We start from the raw sequence: 18,385 nt of genomic DNA on the forward strand, positions 1-18,385 counted from the left end.
TCAAAGCCCACTTCAATTCTGGCCAGCGTCCAAAAAAAAAAAGAACTAGAACACGGAAAAGTAGCACCCTTCTGTTAAGCCCGAGAAACGTGGGTAGCCCCAACTGAACTTCATCATTGCTTGGCTTATAGGAACTGCCTCTTTATCTCTTTTAAACACCTTGCATCATTAGCCTAGAGTTATTGTCTTTGTATTTGTTGACCTTCTAGGATTGACTGAGACTTTTAGAATTACAAATTGGTATTTTTAATCAAATTTGGGGAATTTTGGCTAGTTATCTTGTGCCCTCAATGTACTCTTTGCTCTTTTGGATTCTTCTCCCTGTTCATGTGTTAGCATTCTGTTCCTGGCTCCCACCTCCAATCAGTTCTCTGGGTCATCCTTTGATTAGGTAATAGTGACTGATCTAGCTTTCACATAAATGATCTTTCTAGTGTGTCCATTATAGTGTTAAACATACTCAGTTAATCTTTCTTAATGGTTTTAATTTTTTGTAAATATTTTTTTCTGGTCTGGGTGTGCATGTTTAATCCCAGTATTCTGGAGTCAGAAGCAGGTGAATCTGTGTGAGTTTGAAGCCAACTCTGTTGAAATTTCTTATTTGTTCATTAAGATAATTTTCAGTTGTTTGAATTTATTTTCATTTAATTTTCTAGTGTAAATATAAGAGCTTGAAAACATTGCTTCTTAGAACAATGTCTGGATGTCTATCTAGGGTTTGTTTCCCCCAAAGTAACATATGTAATTCTTTGTATATACTGTGATATTTTAAATATTTAGCATTTTGAATATTTACAAACTCTAGACTCTTATATCTTCCATTTGCTAAGTGAACGGTGTAGTGACTGGGTGTTGCCTGGAGGCTTGACTTTATGACTTATTAGAGTGGGTCTTTGCAAATGGAGCTATCGCCCTTGTAAATCTTTTATGGACTTGCTTGATACTATTCTTTTGGCATATTTGAATCTCTATTAACTCTGTGCTTTTTATTTTTTAGATTTTATTTTTAATTATGTGTATGTGTCTATGTGAGGGTATGAATGAGTGCAGTGACCTGCAGAGATCATAAAGGGCGTTGGATCCCCTGGAAGTAGAATTACAGGTGGTTGTGAGCAAACTCAGGTCCTCCGTAAGAGCAGTATATGCTCTGAACTGCTGAGCCATCTCTTCAGCCCTGCCTGTCCTAGAACTTGCTGTGTAGACCAGACTGGCCTTGAACTCAAAGCTCCACCTGCCTCTGCCTCACAAGTGGTGGGATGCTTTTTCACTCTTACTGTGATGACATAGCATAGAGGAGGCTGTGCTACGCTTTTCCACAGTTGGGTTGTGTTTGAGGCCCCTTTGGGAATTACCCCACAGTGAGTCTTCTGGGGAGTCAGGATTCCCCTGTCTCTAGGAGTTCTTCCTGTGTTCTTTTAGTGCCCAAACTTTTGTAGCCACTATGTTACATGTGACCTAGCTCTGCACCTTGGGAGGTTGTGTGAAGATGAGTTACAGTCGGGTGTACCTCCTGAATTCTCTCCTTTCAGGTACCTTGCTGGTACTCTGCCTGTTGTCATCTGCTTTAAATCAGGTGCCCTATCTACTTCATTCAGTTTAGGGAGAGTCGGTCAGATAAGCTATCCCATTGTGTTTGAAGCAAGCCATGGCTACACACTTGGGTAGTGGATGAGTTATTTACTGTATCCCCTAATCTTAGTTGGTTGGCATATAACCACTAACCACCTTTTCAGTCAGTACTGCTTTCCTTTTCTTCCTGTGTGTCACTGTTCAGATTCGGGACCTACAAGTCTGTGGCACACATTCCTGCTAAGAAAACGGTATATTCCTTTTATGCTTGTTTTAGAAACAAATAGTCAACTAAAGTTAGCATGCTGACCATTTTCTTACAGAGCTACTTTTAGTGAATTTGCTGCCAAACATGCTAAAGATTCAAGATTCAAAGCAATTGAAAAGATGAAAGATAGAGAAGCATTGTTTAATGAATTTGTGGCAGCGGCAAGGAAGAAAGAGAAAGAAGATTCGAAGACCAGAGGGGAGAAGGTAAGATGGTCTAGTTGTAGTGGCCTGTTTGGTGGGTGAGGACTAATAAGTGTACTGTTTCCCAACCTTGTTTGTAGGTATAAGCAGTTGGATCCGTGTTTTCCTTTCATTTGCACAATTGTTGGTTTACCTAGATTATGCATATATATTTTCATAATCCTAATTTTAGAAACCTCAGTAAACTATTTAGAATTGCTTTAAATTCTATTAAATAAGATATCTGGTAAGCCTGGAACTGGGTTTAGTTCCATGGTAACTAAAGCGTGTTAAGATTTCAGAAGTCTTTATAGATGCTAACATTTGAATTTCAAAGAACTTCTTAATCTTTGTATTCTATAAAAATATTATTTTAGTAAGTTTCTAATCTTTCAGTAAATGTACCTTACATATAAATTATTGCTTATCAGAATTAAAGGTCAGCTATTAAAGATTAATGCGTCTGAAATGTCATTTGATCGCAGTGTCAGGAATAGAGAGCTCACCACTGTGGAGACAGAACAGTAGGGAGATGGCACCAGTGGTGTGTGAGCCATCCAAACAGTCACTCTCGGAGTGTTCAGTGTTCTCTGTAATGGGGGGAAAGAGCCTCTGGAGCCTCCTTCCTGACCTTCAGAATTACTGCTTATGGTTACTTACTGCTGTTAAGAAAGGCTAACAATATTTAGGAAGTAATCCTAAGTTTCATTGTTAAGAAGTCTCTTTTAGTTAAAATACTATTAGATGAAACAGCTTTTGATAGTACTAGGAGAACTCTGATTATTTGATATGTTGGGCTTCAAAGTAAATTTTATAGAATTACTTTACAGATGACTTAAAATGATTATGCTTCTTAAATGTGCAGAAAAAAAATCATCTAAACAAAAATTAGGAATATTTCTTATATCTGTTAGAATCACATCAGTGAATTGCTGCTCTGGACTTTTGTTTTTCAATATATAATTTTTCTTCTTAATTTTCATTTTATGTCCATTGGTGTTTTGCCTGCATGTATGTCTGTGTGAGGGTGTCAGAAGCCCTGGAACTAGGGTTACAGAAAGGTGTGAGCTGCCATGTGAGTGCTGGGAGTTGAACCCGGGTCCTCTGGAAGAGCAGCCCGTGCTCTTAACTTCTGAGCCATTTCTCCAGTCCCTACTTTTGACTTTTAGAATAATGTATTTGATCATTTGATAGTACATGAGTGCACTGAATGTAAATTGTTTTTTTTAATAACTTAATTTTCTAAACATGTTTGGGATAACTTAAGAATTTTATTTTATAATAAATGGGTAGATTGCAGTTTGATTCTGTGTGGCCTGTCAGTCAATTTAGTTTTAACAGCTGACATCACTGGTACACATGGTATCAGCAGATTTCCTAGTTGTGCTGTTATTGTTTTAGCGTCCTGCAGTTCTGGTCCTTACATGTATTATTTTTAGTTTCCCCCTAGAGTCCTCAGAAGAACATTGAATAGACAGGATATCAAATAAATCCAAATAAAGACTTCTATAAAATCCTTATCCTCTAGACAATAAAGACAGATTGAGCTAATTTAAAAGATACAAAACAGATTACCAGACCATCAGAATTTATAAGGGTTAATGTAATAGATTGTATGTTCACATTTTGTGAAATACTTGGTTAATGAAAATTTTATCACTTTTCCTCTGTTATGTTTTTGTTAATCTTAGACTTAAAAAAATTGTAACCTTGTAAGACTGGCAGCAGTAGCAGGGTAGGAATAATAAGGGTTTGCTTCAGTGCAGCTTTTCATTTTGTAAAAAACATGCCCTTAGAGTTGGTTTGCTTTTACTTGACGTGTATGCATTTTGTTTGCAAAAAACAGTACTCAAGCTTCTGTTTACTGCTGCTTACTGGAACGACTTCATCCTTTAGAAGTACACATTTGAAGGTGCAGGCGATGGAGTTAACCCTGTTAGAAAATTGGCTTTCTAACTTTTGTACTGTATAGTGCTTAATCATTTTTGCTGTGGTAAGGATGGAAAACAGAAGGGCTGTGAGTTAAGCTGCTGGTAAATTTCATTTTTTGGCGTTTATTAACTACTTTTCATGCTTAGCAGCTTTAGCAAGCTCGTCGTGGGAATGCCCACAATGAAAAGATTTTAAGAGTTTATTTATAATATTTGTTCATGTATCACACACGTTAAAAACTGTAACTACTTTATGCAGTTTATATAATGTATTATAAATAAATATTAAAATAGAAGTTTTAAAAATCCTTTTATTTTAGGCATTTGATAGCAAGCAGGCCATAAAAACTTGGTATTTGTGTTCAGTGATTTCTGGATTTTCTCTTAATTTTAATGAATGAAAATTATTCATCTAGTTTTTAAAATGAATCATTCTTACCATCTTCATATTAAATTATTTTGCTGTCACTTCATAATCCTGGATCTTGCTAAAACTATGTGCAGCTCATTTCAAGTTGATGTTCCATATGAAAACACAGCAGCCCTGAATTCAAAGGCTGTAAGCAACCTAAATACTGTTTGTTGTCAGTGTAGTTTTAAATATGATGGTGGGGATTTGGCAGATTTTAAATAGTCTGTATGTTTCTTGAGTTTTATCTTTTTTAATAATGGGGGAATTTCTCTTTCACTAAGATTCATTGGCCTCCAAGTAAGTGACTTTTAAAAATTACTATGATCATGTTTAAGGTAAGAAACAGATTGTTGGGTTGTTAATTATTTCGACATGGAGAGTTTCTCACAGTGTATCATTCTGCCTTCACTTGTTTTAAAATGTAGATTAAATCGGATTTTTTTGAGCTGTTATCCAATCATCACTTGGACAGTCAGTCTCGATGGAGTAAAGTAAAAGATAAAGTAGAAAGTGACCCACGGTACAAAGCGGTGGATAGTTCTTCAATGAGAGAAGACCTTTTCAAACAGTACATAGAAAAAATAGCTAAGGTAACTAACTGTTAGACTCACTGGTGTTAACCTTTGAATATTGTATTACTTAATGTTGTTTAAGGGTGGATGTTGCTTCAATGTTGGGGTGGAATTTTTCTCATAGTTGATAGGGAAGGTGAAATTACGAATCTCAGTTGATTGGGAAGACATGTTTATAAATGTTCTGAGGGAAAATTACATTTTGAACACTTTTGTTGGCAAGGTATTTTATGGGAAAGAAATCCCGCCCGTACACCCCCCCACTCCCCCCGGCACAGAGTTTCTCTGTGTATCCCTGGCTGTCTTGGGACATGCTTTGTAGACCAAGCTGGCCTTGAACTCAGAGATCCGCCTACCTTTGTCTCCAGAGTGCTGGGATTAAAGGCGTGTGCTGCCACTGCCCGACTTCTGAAAAGATCTTAATGAGGTTAGTAAGGAGGATAATGTAATTTTATTTTATTTTATTTTTACAGAATTTAGACTCTGAAAAGGAAAAGGAGCTGGAAAGGCAAGCCCGCATTGAGGCAAGCCTTCGAGAACGGGAAAGAGAAGTTCAGAAAGCACGTTCTGAGCAAACTAAAGAAATTGACCGAGAGAGAGAACAGCACAAACGAGAAGAAGCAATCCAGAATTTCAAGGCTCTTCTGTCTGACATGGTACTTTCCTTTCTCTGAATACTGGACGTGGAAGTTCATTTTATTACCAGTGTTCTGTAAATTGATTATGAGATAGTTTGTTACTTGTGAAGCACTTAAAAATTGAATTCTTGGTATTAGTACTACTGACATAGGAAAACACAAGAAATTCCAAGTTAGATGTTTTTAAAAATGAAAATTCTTAACTCCAAAATTTAATTTTTAAGATAGTTTTTGGTGAAAGCCATCTTTAAATTCTTACATACTTGCCATTGAAATAAAGTGTGCTGAGCATAATTGGATTTTTTTCTTGATGTTTAGGGCCAATGGTTCTCAACCTTCCTAATGCTGCAACCCTTTAATACAGTTTCTCTTGTGGTGGTGACTCCCAACCATACAATTATTTTCATTACTACTTCATAACTGTAATTTTGCTGCTGTTACAAATCATAATGTAAATTTCTGATCTGATATGTGACTCCCAAAGGGGTCACAACCCACAGGTTGAGAACCACTGGTTCAGGATCATTGTGATGATCAGGTATACCGTAGATGGTGAAGGGTACTGACCCAAGAGACAGCTCTGAGACTTGGTTGAAAGGCCTCTGCCTTAGCCCTAGAGTTGTTGAGGTGTGTAGGGAAACAAGGGATGTTGGGGCTGCTCTGCTGTGTCATCCCTCTTAGTCACTGTCTCCTCTATGAGCTGGACTCTGCTGCTGCCGCTGTCGTCACTTCTCCTCTTCCTTGCTTCTGTTGCTGCATTTTTGTGCTGTGCATCTGGACATCTTAGTAGGTTGAGGTCTCTTTCCTTCCTGACATTCCTCTGAGTCTTTTGCTTTAGTTGCAATGGCAGTGATTTTTGTGAAGAGCAAACCTCATTTTGTCTCTCCTGGTTACTTGAAGGAGGTTAAGGCTCTCCATACTCCCAGTGGTTGCCTGCCAGTCAAATTCAACTCTTGTTGTTTTTTATTTTGTTTTAGAATTGAATTCCTTTGTTTGTTTGCTCCGAGACAGGGTTTTCCTTTGTTGCCCAGGCTCGTCTAAGGCACTGATCCTCTTACCTTGACAGGGGGGCAGCACCATACCTAGTTCTGCTCCTTGATTAAAGTAGACAGACAGACCACCGGTTCTGTCTGTGGCAGCCCTTCACCTTCCCACCGCTGTGACACACTTTCTCACTGTGGAAGAGCGCATGCCTTTAATCCCCGTACTTGGGGGACAAAGGCAGGCAGATCTCTGTGAGTTCAAGGACAGCTAGGGCCACACAGAGAAACACTGTCTCAAAACCAAGAGTGCACACTGACCTCTCCTAGAAGCCGCTCCCCACCCACAGCACCTTGTGTTCAGCATACACCACTGTCACACTTACTACATTTGTCCTATAGAAAATACACATTCTGAAAAGTGACAGTTGTCATCTTAGTTGTAGTTCCAGTGCCAACACACATTTAGACATTTGGTAAATGTTAAAGACATTCTGTATTTGTATACTTTCCTTCTTCTCTTTCTGTCTTTTCGTTCTTCCTGGTTCCTGTCATTTCTGACTAGTACTGTGCCATTGATGGTGTTGGTGAACCACCTGGATCTGGGACAATTTCTGTTATTGTCTGTTTTTTTTTTTTTTCCAAAGTTGTAGTATCATAATTACATTTTGAAATCAGAGTGTGTGGTGCTTCTGTCTTTGTTTTGTGCTCAAGATTAGCTTGGCTCCATAGGAATGTAAGAACTGTTTCTCTAATCAGTGGGCACCGAGTATCGTCCAGCTCGTTTCTACTTCTTTCAGTTTTTCTTTTTTGTCAGTGTTTAATAGTTTTTAGCATACAAGTAATTTGCTCTTTGCTTAAATTGATGCTACTCTTTTTTGGGAGGGTGTTGTTAATGCTGTTCCATGTGAGATTTTTCTCACACTTGACATTTTAATTGCTTTGAAATCTTACTGACATTTGTATGGTGGTTTTTGTATCCTTTTAACTTTACTAAATTTATTGTTTCTAACAGTGTTTTGGTGGAGTCTTCAGATTTTTCTATATGTAGGATCATGTCATCAGCAACTCTTGACATTTTAAACTCTTGCTTCCTGTTGTGATGTCTTTTTTTCTCTTGCCTTCTAAAGATACTGTTTTGAGAATGAAGGCTAAGAGAGGACATTCCTAACACCTCATGTCTTAGAGGGAAAATGTTCAACTTCTCACTCTTGGAGATGATTAGCTGTGACTCATTATGGACAGTCTTCATTGCATTGAATTACATTCCCCTATATCCAGTCTATTACGTTTATTTTTGTAAATGTATGTGTGTGCCCTTCGGTCATGCTGTACGTGTGGACCTCAGGACAACTTCCAGGAGTCTGTTCTCTTCTTCTACCACGTGGGGTCCTGGGATTAGACTCAGGTCATTGAACTTGGCAACAAGTGCCTTCACCTATTGAACCATCTTGTTGGCCTCTGCTCAGAGTTTTTGTTATGAAAGGGAATTTATTTCGTTGTTTTTTTCTATATCTATTAATAATCATAACGCAAAAATACCCTTACTATTTTGTGAATGTGCATTTTCATGCTCACTAATTTCCATATATTACTTTGACCTTTTGCTGTGGGTTAGAAGTGTTGCTTCTAGTAGATTGGTTAATAAGTCCAGATTCGAGCTCAAGCTTTATTGTACCACTTTTTGGAGAGGAGATATTTAGTGATAGAAGAAGGCAAAATTAACATTTCTTTCTTTTAATTGACATAACATTTAGCAACATAAAGTACTATTTATAAACTTCTTAGTGGTCATGACTGGAAGATGATCTGCTCCTCACCCCTGCCCCTCAGCCTGAGTATTTCATTATGTAATTCATCACCAGGATTAAGATTTCTGTTCTAAAGTAGGTTTTAGGAGACTTCTTAACTAAAATGGTATTACCATAAGCTTCTTGCTTAAACTATTGGCAATGTACATTGCTTATTTGTTGGTTAACTTGATAGAAAGCTAATCTCCCGATGAAATTCACTTACTGAACATTGTACTTACAGTGGTCTTTTAACACAGGATTCATTTATGAGGTAGTCTGGTCGACTACCTCAGGAAATGTTTTTAGTTTTTGAATGTGACTACCTTTGTAAAGCCTGGGTGAAGTTAATCATTCCTGACTACAGCTTGAACTTCTTACTGTGTAAATATTGCAAAGTCTACTTGGTGGGATGTGGGTGTGTGGGCGCATCAAATACACATACACATTGTTTTTAGGTCCGCTCTTCCGATGTATCGTGGTCTGATACTAGGAGGACCCTCCGGAAAGATCACCGCTGGGAATCTGGGTCCTTATTGGAAAGAGAGGAGAAAGAGAAGCTTTTCAATGAACACATCGAAGCACTTACCAAGAAGAAAAGGGAGCACTTCAGGCAGCTTCTGGATGAAACGTCCGCGGTGAGAGGCCTGTCTTTCTTTTCTGGAATCTCCATTTATAATTTGATGATGGAAAATTCTGACATAATTTTTAGTGTCTTGGTCAGACCCATTATTTGAATCCTTAGATTTTATAACATTCTCTTCTGATTTCCCCCCCTTAAACATGTTACTGTGCTCTCACTTGTCAGGAATTAGTTCTTTTTGCAGCTTCCAAATATGTAGCTGCTTCTCTGGTGACTAGAATGCCCTTAGCTGTACCTTACCAGTGGGCTCTCTTCCTTCCCTCCATTTGCAGTGTGGTGCTGTAGCCCCTCATCTGGCAGTTTGTACGCTTTGTTATCTAGGTTCTGTTCCTATTTATCTGCTCTTTTTGGTGATGGTTTCTACAGAAGTTATGATGTTTGCCCATGTAAATACAGGGTTTGCAGGTGATTGTCTTAGGCCACCTTGAAAGTGTGGCCATGAAAATAACTCTGTGGCAAGCCAGCAAAAAGAGATTGCATTAAAGCTGCTCCCTGTCCCTATCTAGTCCAGTTACGCTTGGGCATTACCCGAGATTGCAGGTCAGTGTGTATATTATGTACCATATGGACTGAGTTTGACTCTCGGAATAAAAGGGAATTGTAGTTATGTTTTCTTTTCACTTGTTTTTTTCAAAGATTACCTTAACATCCACATGGAAAGAAGTGAAAAAAATAATCAAGGAAGATCCTCGGTGCATTAAGTTTTCCTCCAGTGACAGGGTAAGAGGATTTGGGATATCCCCTTATGACACATGGGTTTGCGTGGGACTAATGATATGGCTCAGATTGGCCTCTGGATAAACCTCATGCCTTAGCCTATAGAGTGCTAAGGCTGCACATGTGCACTATCACACCCTGAAGTTGATAATTGCTGATGGGTGCCTAATCATGGCATTAGTAGCTTGACCAAATACGAAACTGATTGTTACCAAACATGATTTTAGGTGAATTACATTATGAAATATAAACCAGGACTTTAAGTACATTTTATTTATTTATTTGTTTTTTGAGACAGAGTTCCTTTGTAATTCACTTTTTAGACCAGGCTGGCTTCAAACTCATAGAAATCCACCTGCCTCTGCCTTCCTAGTTGTGGGATTAAAAGTGTGCACCACCACAACTGGCTTTTAAGTGCATGTCTTTAAAAATTGTGTTCCATACATTAACAAGAAAGCGGTAATCTAAAGCTTAAGTTTGTGTTTAAGGTCTTACCAATTGAATGAAACTACAGCCAGTTTCTGCTAGGTGGACATCGGGCTGGCAGTTGGTGCTAAGGTATGGAAGGACCTTCCTATTAAGTCACACTGGCAAACAGTGTGAGGTCCTAAGTTCTTGTAGAGGAGCCTCTACAGAAGCAGAGTGTCCCAATGCATGAGATTTTAACAGCAGAGCCCAGTTCTTGCACACTGGCCTCTGTATAGGAAACAAGCCCATCTAATGTCTGATACAGGGAATAATACAAAAAATAGTTTCCTGGAAAACACCATTCTGTCCTTTGGCTGTCCTTGTCTTGCCACTGTTTGGGATCTCTTGGTCTGACATTGAGAAGCCCAAAGACTAAATTTCTCAAACTCTAGTAAGTTGCATTTTTGATGTGAACCACAAAATATGTAGGGCTGTGAGAGTGATAGACTGATAGCGAGGAGACCCACTGTCAGTTCCCAATTTACCTAACTACTTAGAAGGAATTGATAGCAGAGTCTGTATAGATAATATAGAACTTTCATTACAATTTCCTCATTAGAAAACCAAATGCACAGTATGTTCTGAGTGTTCCCTTGCTTTGTATATCCATACATTATGTGGCATTACTGTCTTTGAGCGTGAAGATAATATACTCTATAGGAAAAGATTGTTTGATCCTTAGTCTCGTGGTTCTCTTGTGCTTACCTCCTAAGGACATGTAGGAAGACAGATTTCATTTTAGCTGAATGTGCTTCACATTCTTGTGACTTTTTTCTCCTTAAAAAAATGTACTTTGCAGGTTATATACTACAGTAAGTTGTATAGAAAGAAAACCCTACCCTGCCTTGCTTTTTTAATTCTGAATCTTATTACAGGACTCACAGGTTACTGCTTTAATAAAGAAGTTGTTTGTTTTAGAGTCTGTCTGGTTCTCCCTTTAATCTTACTTTATCCCATCCCTGCAGAAAAAACAAAGGGAGTTTGAAGAGTACATCAGAGACAAATACATCACTGCCAAAGCCGACTTCAGGACACTGTTGAAAGAGACCAAATTTATAACCTACAGGTGAGTGCCGTCGGGTGTCCCACCGGCAGCCGTGTCCACTAGCCTGTACTCTAACGGCCAGAGCATACTTTTCACTCACACACATGTTGACATTGTGAATTTTAGGAGTCAGAAGACGCCAGCGTTCCTCGAGGGCAGATACAGGCTGTACCACAGTACCTTTTTGGTTTTATTTTTTTATTTTTTAATTTTTTTTAAAGAAAGGGCCCAGATGTCAATTTGTATTTTGTGTTGTCTACATCCAGTTTTTTAAATATACTTTTGTTTTTACTTCACTGCTTTTTTTTTTTTTTTTTTTTTGAGGACCCTCAACTCTTAAGAATTGTAATTCGCAAAGAGACTTTAAATGAATCCTTCACTATGAACTATCTTTGCCTCCTCTGAGGACTATTGAGTGTGATTAGATTGTCGATGCCTGAAATCATCTTGTTAAGGCAGAAAAATTATTTTTCCCCCTTAGGAAAGCTGTTTGCTGGATACACTTTTTTTTTAAAAAAAAAAAAAAAAAGAAAAATCAGAACCCTTAGAAGTTTTTGGTGTAGCACACCCAGCCCATCACCACTAGTAACCTTCCATCAGGAAGACAGTGTGGTATTGCCTACAGTCCGTGTGCTGTGCAGGGAGCCAGTGCCTTCCCGCTCCAGCATTTCTTCTTTAAAGACAACCTTGATGAAGGGTGTGCACGGGAGGATAGCTAGTGCTGAGGGTGTGGTTCTCAGGTGTTTTGTCGTTTGGATTTTTTCGGCAGGATCCTTAATGTTTTGCATCAGCTTGGGCTTTTAAATTAGATGTGAAGTAAGACTTCTTTCTACATTTTTATAGTTAATTTAGTGAAAGATGTGAAAGTGAAAGCTTGTGAAAGATGCTGGGATTGGCAGCCCCGCAGACTGAAGTCCTCTGTTCATCCACAGAACAGGTACAGCACGGGCAAGATTTACCTACCCACCCTCAGCCCTGATCTGGAGGGACCACCAGTAGGGGTGGGCGGGTAATTCAGCTTCTGAGGCCCTTTCACTCCTTGGAGTCTTTGCTGAGGCGATTTACAAAGGTGACTGCTGCAGTGAAATTTTTCTTTAAAAAGTGGAAACACAATTAGGAACTAGATGGACATTTCCAGCTCATTTCTGAAAGACCAGGGAACAGCAGTCAGTAATTCTTGTGCTTTTTTTCTTATTTCAGATCCAAAAAGCTAATCCAAGAATCTGATCAGCACCTGAAAGATGTAGAAAAGATTTTGCAGAATGACAAACGGTATCTAGTACTGGACTGTGTACCAGAGGAGAGGAGGAAACTGATCGTGGCGTATGTTGATGACCTGGATCGCCGGGGTCCACCACCACCTCCCACAGCATCAGAGCCCACTCGACGATCAACAAAATAATTCTAAATACCCTTCCACGGGCTCTCTGTTAATTGAAAACGCTTGCATGAGCCAAAAGTTCAGGTTTTTACATATATGTGCATTAGTCAACCTATTGCAAAACCACCTGATGAACAGAAGGAGAAGCAATTGTGAGCAGTCTCTGAACAGAACACTTTGAAAATATTTAATGCTTTTCTTTGTGTGGCATGACTGACGTACATACTCAAATATAGGCTGTCTAGTAAATTTAAAATCTCGAAGCTAAAAAGCATCCTTTCCTGAGATGTGGAAGTCAGTACTTGGTGGTGTTCTTACTAGCAGTGTTACTCAGCAAGACAGGAGCGTGTGGGTGGAGCTTGCAAACACCACAGACTCCAAGAAAACTGAAGGTGGGGTTTGTTTTCATTTCGTTTTGAAGCGGGTAAAAGAGAAAACACTGAACTGAATTCTTGCGGAGACGATGACTATTCTAGTGGCCATCCTTTGTCTCTGAGGAGCAGCTTAGCTGTGTGTTTGCTCCCGTGCTTTGATCCCCCTCTGAGTAGAGGCCACGTCGTGTGGAGCCCAGGAGAAGATTGCTTCAGTAATTTCTTCTCAGGTCTGAACACATTCATAACTAACATGGTGGCCAGAATTGAGTCCTGGTTAAACATACTTTACTCTCCACTGAGTGATCTTTACCGAAATTCTGAATTAGACAACAAAATTACCTTTCTGGATGTTCCCTGTAAACTACTCCTGTTTGAATGTTGAACTTTTGTTTCTAAAGTTTAATTTTAAGATGTTTGAATGTTCAGTTTATGTATTTGAACTACAATAAACCAACCCTTTTATATATGTGGATTGTAAATGGTTATTGTTACACAATATATTTTATAAAAACTCTTAAATCTGTTTTTTTTTTGTTTGTTTTTTGTTTTTGTTTTTTAAGAAAGCAGCATATGCGATTTAAGACAACTGAATCTTGGATAGTATATGGTTTTTAAAGGCTTGACTATAATATTGTATTTCCAATATAAAAGACAAGAAATTCTGTAGAAAGCCTGTTCTTCCTTTTTCCTTTGTGTGCCTATGTTTTCAGTCTTTTAATGTTACTTGTTGCTTAATAGCGAGAATATTGTCATTTTTGTTTTCTTGTTTCTTTCTCATTAACATATCAAAGGGTTGTGCCTTTTGGGTTTCCTTTCAACCTGTCATGTATGTACCATGAACTTACCTTTGATGCTCAGTTAAGTTTTCCTGGCTTTTCCTTTTCTGTCTCTCTCGTTCTCTTGCTCTCTCTCTGTAAATCCTATGTTGTTCTCAGAGGTTGCCGGTACCAGAGTGCCACATAAATAAGATGTATGAGAAGATACGCTTATCGTCCCACCTGCCATGCTGGCAATAACACTTAGAAAGAGTGACTGACCTGTGCGTGTGTTCTGTAGAACATTCATGTCCGTACATTAAGTGTCATAGAAATTATGGAACCTGTTGAAGACTAAGGTCTGAAGTTGGTAAACAGATAGGATTTGTATCCCCTCTTTTGAAATTTACATTTACAAACTTACTATGTGCTTTTTAAGTTTTGTTAGGAGTGCAATTGAAATGCTTGCCAAAAGGAAAACTATTACAGATGTCTGCCTTCCCTGAGGCCTTCATTCTGAGCTCCATGTGGTAGTGTCTGCACATTCGTCCATCTGTCACAGTAGAAAAGAGTAAAGAAGTCTTGACGGGCATTCCTGTGTCCTACTTAGGGCATAAATGCTTTGTGTGGACTGTTCTTAGAAGGAACAAGTCAATTTTTCCCTTGCAGAGTTTTAGATCAGAGCAGGACTCATGTTCTCAATGAATGATTCATTATAATTATATGTTGTTTTATCTATAGCTTAAGGTGTTACTTTATCTGCAGTTGACTCAGAAACCTGGGACATTGTCATCCTCAGGCTGCCTCATAAAGCTCTCTTGTTCTGAGTGGTTTTGAAATGCTAATTCAAGACACAGACGGCTTTAAGTCTCTAACACCTGTCAGAAGTAAAACATTGCTTTTCTTTCTTTACCGGTTGAGATGTCATATACTTGAAGCTTACACTCTACATATTGTGTCTATAAAACAAGCTTGCTTCCTGCTTTCCACTGTCAGTGGCAACCCCTCGTGTAACTGGATTCACAAAGCAGTTTGGATTCTTCAGCTAAACTAATATTTATTTGAATATGAGAATTTCAAATACAGTTTGTACTGAAACAAGTGAAAAGGAAGGCAGCTTTGTCTTGCTGTGTTGAACAACCTTTTATAGTAAAACAGTTCTTTGTACTGTACAGATTAGTCTCCAAACTCCTCCATTCCTTGTTTTAGAGGCATTTTTCTTCTCAGAGGTACCCCAACAGGAGAATACCCCAAAGTTCCATTAACAAAGCAATTAAAAATCATGAGTGTATAATGCTTTTTATATTTAAAGGGGAGGAATGTACAATTATTGGCAGTACTGCATTCTGCTATACCTAAATTTTCCACATCTAGGAACTCGGAAGCTTCTTATATTGTCCATTGCTTTGCATTGTCCTTGTGACCATTCTATTCTTTTCTAAATTTCCTGTTAGTGTCTGCTGGGTGCTCGCTCTCTTGTGCTCGCGCTCGCTTGCGCGCTCTCTCTCTCTCTCTCCCTCTCTCTCTCTCCCTCTCCCTCTCCCTCTCCCTCTCCCTCTCCCTCTCCCTCTCCCTCTCTCTCTCTCTCTCTCTCTCCCTCTCCCTCTCCCTCTCCCCCCCCCCAATGTGTGCTATTCCACACTTTGTTCCACTTGATTGTTTTTATATCCTAGCAGCCCTGTGATATCTTGAAAGTTCAGGGTGTTCCAAGTTTGATGGTACAGGAAAAGTCCCATCCCTCTCCTTTGTGCGTGCCTGTAACTGTTAATCAGTAGTTAATACCTGTATCAGCTTCAACTTACAGTCTGCCTTAGAGAACAGAGAGCAAGGAGAATCGATTTAAGCTTGTAGAATACTCTGTTTTGGAAGAGAAGGGACATTTGTTTGAAAACTTTCTGCATTATGATATAGAATATCATGTTAGGCTACGAATATTCTCAGACTTTCAATCCAAAACTTAATTCAGGTAGATTTTTAAGGATTGAAACAGCTTTTATACTGTAAGGCAAGACTTGAATTTATTTAAATTTGGCCCCAAAGAGCCATGGTTTGAAATTAGTCCAGAATAGAAGATGTATTCATTATTTTTTAAATTTTGCTCAGGAAAATTATATGGATTTTTCATCAAGTATATTAACGTGTACTTAGCAAACGAGAATTTACAAGTCAGATTTACACTTTACAAAAGCCAAAGTAGACATAGATTTTGAGCTATGCTTAGGTGAAATACAGCTTGCTGACGTGAGGCCAGCAGTTCAGCAGTAAGAAACAGTGATAAACTAACCACTCCAGCCAGTGCTGTTCAGGGTGTGTCTAGGGGTTACCCTGGGGAAATGTTACCGTGAGCACAATAATTACATAACACTTCTAATGAGTTCTTTAGACAAGAGAATTCTGAAGCATAATCACCTCATGCCATTCTGCTTACCGGATTGTATAGTTGGAGAATGCAGAAAGAAATCTTTGCAGTTTCTAATGGTAATTTATAAATCAGCAATATGGCTAGGCAACGGTACAAGTAAATACAATAGTCACATTTTTTTCTTTGAAAATTAAGTCCACTAATCATAGCTCTCTGTCTCTTGGCCTTCATGTTCCCAGGGTGTAGGGTCATTGTCTGGTGCTGAAGGGACAGCATCCCTCTCGTGCCAGAACTGCTGGACGTCAGGGAGGGTGGGAGCCACTGCCTTGTCAGTGTTCTCTTTGCTCGAGTTGGGAAAGCCGTGTCTGTCTGTCTCTTGAATGGATGTTTGGGACTCTGCAGACGGAATCTTGTCAGGAAGGGCCTCTGTGTTCCCAGCTGATGCCCCCTGAACCTCTGAGGCACTTAGAGGCTTTCTGGTTACCATCCATTTCCATACACCTTTCAAGCCTGCCTTGAACTCTTCAGACATCACTAGAAAAATGAGAGGGTTTGCTGTAGAGATGGAAAACATCAGGACTTGAGCTAGGGCTATAAAACCCTGTGGTGGCAGTGGACCTCCATCCTTCAGATGCCATACCCACAGCCAGGCTACCCATTCGGGGAGCCACAGAAGAGCAGAGGTGATAGCAGTGCTTAGCAGCATCACTGTGAGTTGCTTGGAACGGATCTGGTTTCTAAGGTTTTGTGTTTTCGTACCTCGTTTTTTACATTGGCCATAAGCTCGCCAGAAATAAAAGCTGGCTAGAAGTAAAGGAAGGCAAAACACCAGGAGAGGGTAGAGCTTACCAAACACTGACATGAATTCTTCGGCCACAGCTGGCACATCCAGGAGGCACATTTCCACGCCTCCATGATGTCTGGTGGTGCTAAAGAACCATTCTGGCAGGGGAAGCAGGCTGGCTATAACCCAGATGGCCACCAGCACTGACCAGATGGTGCAGTTGTGGATACTCACTTGCTTGGCTGGGTCACTTGCATACAGGAAGCACACTTTGGCAACTACAGCAGTTGTCAGACTCTTGGCTGCCATGCACATGTGGATGAACCAGTCAGAGGACTTGCAGACAAACCAGCCTAGATCCCAAACACCTCTGGAGTATGCTGCGGCTCGGACAGGTGCAGAAAAGAGCAGGAGAGAGATGTCAGCCAGGCTGAGATTCAGAATCAGGGAGTGGATCATGGATGGCTTCCTTTTCCAAACACCGTGAAGGAGGATGCCAATCACACATAGGTTCCCCACGGAGCCTACCAGGCACATAGCCACCAAGAGAGCCGGAATGATGGTCCTCCAGTCCTTGGAGTCAGATGGCAGGTACCCTCCTGCAAAGTGGAGGTGAGCAGACGACACATTCATGATGCTGGAATTGGAGTCAGCAAAGACAGCTGTCAGCGTTGCCTTTCCCATGTAGCTCCTCCCTGCAGAGGTTAGCTTCTGGTTTGGGTTGATCTTTCTCTTTGCTCTTTTGCATAAGAAAAAAAAAAATGCCCTCTGTCGTCCACACTGACGACACCTCTGGACCCTCCCCTTGCTTGTTTGCTGACAATGGAAGGTTAGCTGCTGAGCTTTTGTGCTGCACAAAACTGTAACTGTGTGGACTGACAGGCAGCAGGAGTGTGCTGATATCGCTCATTAGCAAGTCTAATACTAAACACCAGCTTCATAAAGTGATAACACATTCCCATAAATGATACATGAGGAGAAACGTCCAAGTAAGTAGGGATGTTCCCCTGGGGTGAGGGGAGATCATTAGAGAAGGTATTTTCAACCAGTTATTTCTAAAATCTTGACTGGATTTCTAAGTACAGACTGTGGTCTGTAATTCAGTAGACACTCCAGCTAATTCAAGCCCTTTGAGTTTTCACGTGCGTTAGGATCTGATAGCTTGATGTTGGTCTATCTAGACAGGGCCCAAGAGTCTTCTACCAAGTTCCTGTGGGGTGTTGTTACTGCTGCCACTGGCACCTCACTCTAACCAGTGCTCTCTCCCCTCTTTTCCTCCTCAGACAGGAGCATTCCTTTCCCCAACCCTCACTGCCGAATCAGTTCCATGAACAACTGGCTGATGCAGGCACAGCTGCATAGTGAAAAAGTTGGAGAAGTACTTTTCAACCCAATTATGGGTGACCCAAGTTCATTGTGAATTTTCTAGAGGTTCTTTTGGAACTCTGAACTGGTTTACTAAGAAGACTTCAACACGTAATGGCGATGAAGCCAAGTGATAAGCTTTTCAGAAT

At 39.8% G+C, this 18,385-nt stretch overlaps 2 protein-coding genes across 18 annotated transcripts in view; one reads left to right on the forward strand and one right to left on the reverse strand.

Moving 5' to 3' along the window:
• Tcerg1 (transcription elongation regulator 1) overlaps positions 1-13,494 on the forward strand; it is a 54,861-nt gene extending 41,367 nt beyond the window's left edge. For 10 of the 17 annotated variants that reach the window (XM_042264310.2, XM_042264312.2, XM_042264316.2 and 7 more), the window contains 7 exons: positions 1,893-2,043; positions 4,788-4,952; positions 5,408-5,590; positions 8,801-8,980; positions 9,622-9,705; positions 11,136-11,236; positions 12,416-13,494. In XM_042264310.2, coding sequence (XP_042120244.2) covers positions 1,893-2,043; positions 4,788-4,952; positions 5,408-5,590; positions 8,801-8,980; positions 9,622-9,705; positions 11,136-11,236; positions 12,416-12,617 — 1,066 coding nt within the window. In that variant the 3' untranslated portion in view covers positions 12,618-13,494. Of the gene's footprint in view, positions 1-1,892; positions 2,044-4,787; positions 4,953-5,407; positions 5,591-8,800; positions 8,981-9,621; positions 9,706-11,135; positions 11,237-11,984; positions 12,153-12,415 lie in introns of all 17 variants that reach the window. The other 7 variants (XR_006065936.2, XR_013046067.1, XR_013046070.1 and 4 more) reach the window with 2 other exon arrangements.
• A 2,458-nt stretch (positions 13,495-15,952) lies between these two features.
• On the reverse strand, positions 15,953-17,555 carry Gpr151 (G protein-coupled receptor 151). The gene has a single exon (XM_015996444.3). It carries the CDS (start codon positions 17,553-17,555, stop codon positions 16,287-16,289), a length of 1,269 nt encoding a protein of 422 aa, XP_015851930.3. The 3' UTR covers positions 15,953-16,286.
• Positions 17,556-18,385: the final 830 nt, after the last annotated feature.

Source organism: Peromyscus maniculatus, chromosome 19, assembly GCF_049852395.1.
Source record: "Peromyscus maniculatus bairdii isolate BWxNUB_F1_BW_parent chromosome 19, HU_Pman_BW_mat_3.1, whole genome shotgun sequence".
In the NCBI taxonomy this organism is placed as follows: domain Eukaryota; kingdom Metazoa; phylum Chordata; class Mammalia; order Rodentia; family Cricetidae; genus Peromyscus; species Peromyscus maniculatus.

Bases quoted from the DNA above. Each gene is read 5' to 3' on its own strand.
- Gpr151 (XM_015996444.3), bottom strand. From the start codon at position 17,555: ATGGGAAAGGCAACGCTGACAGCTGTCTTTGCTGACTCCAATTCCAGC.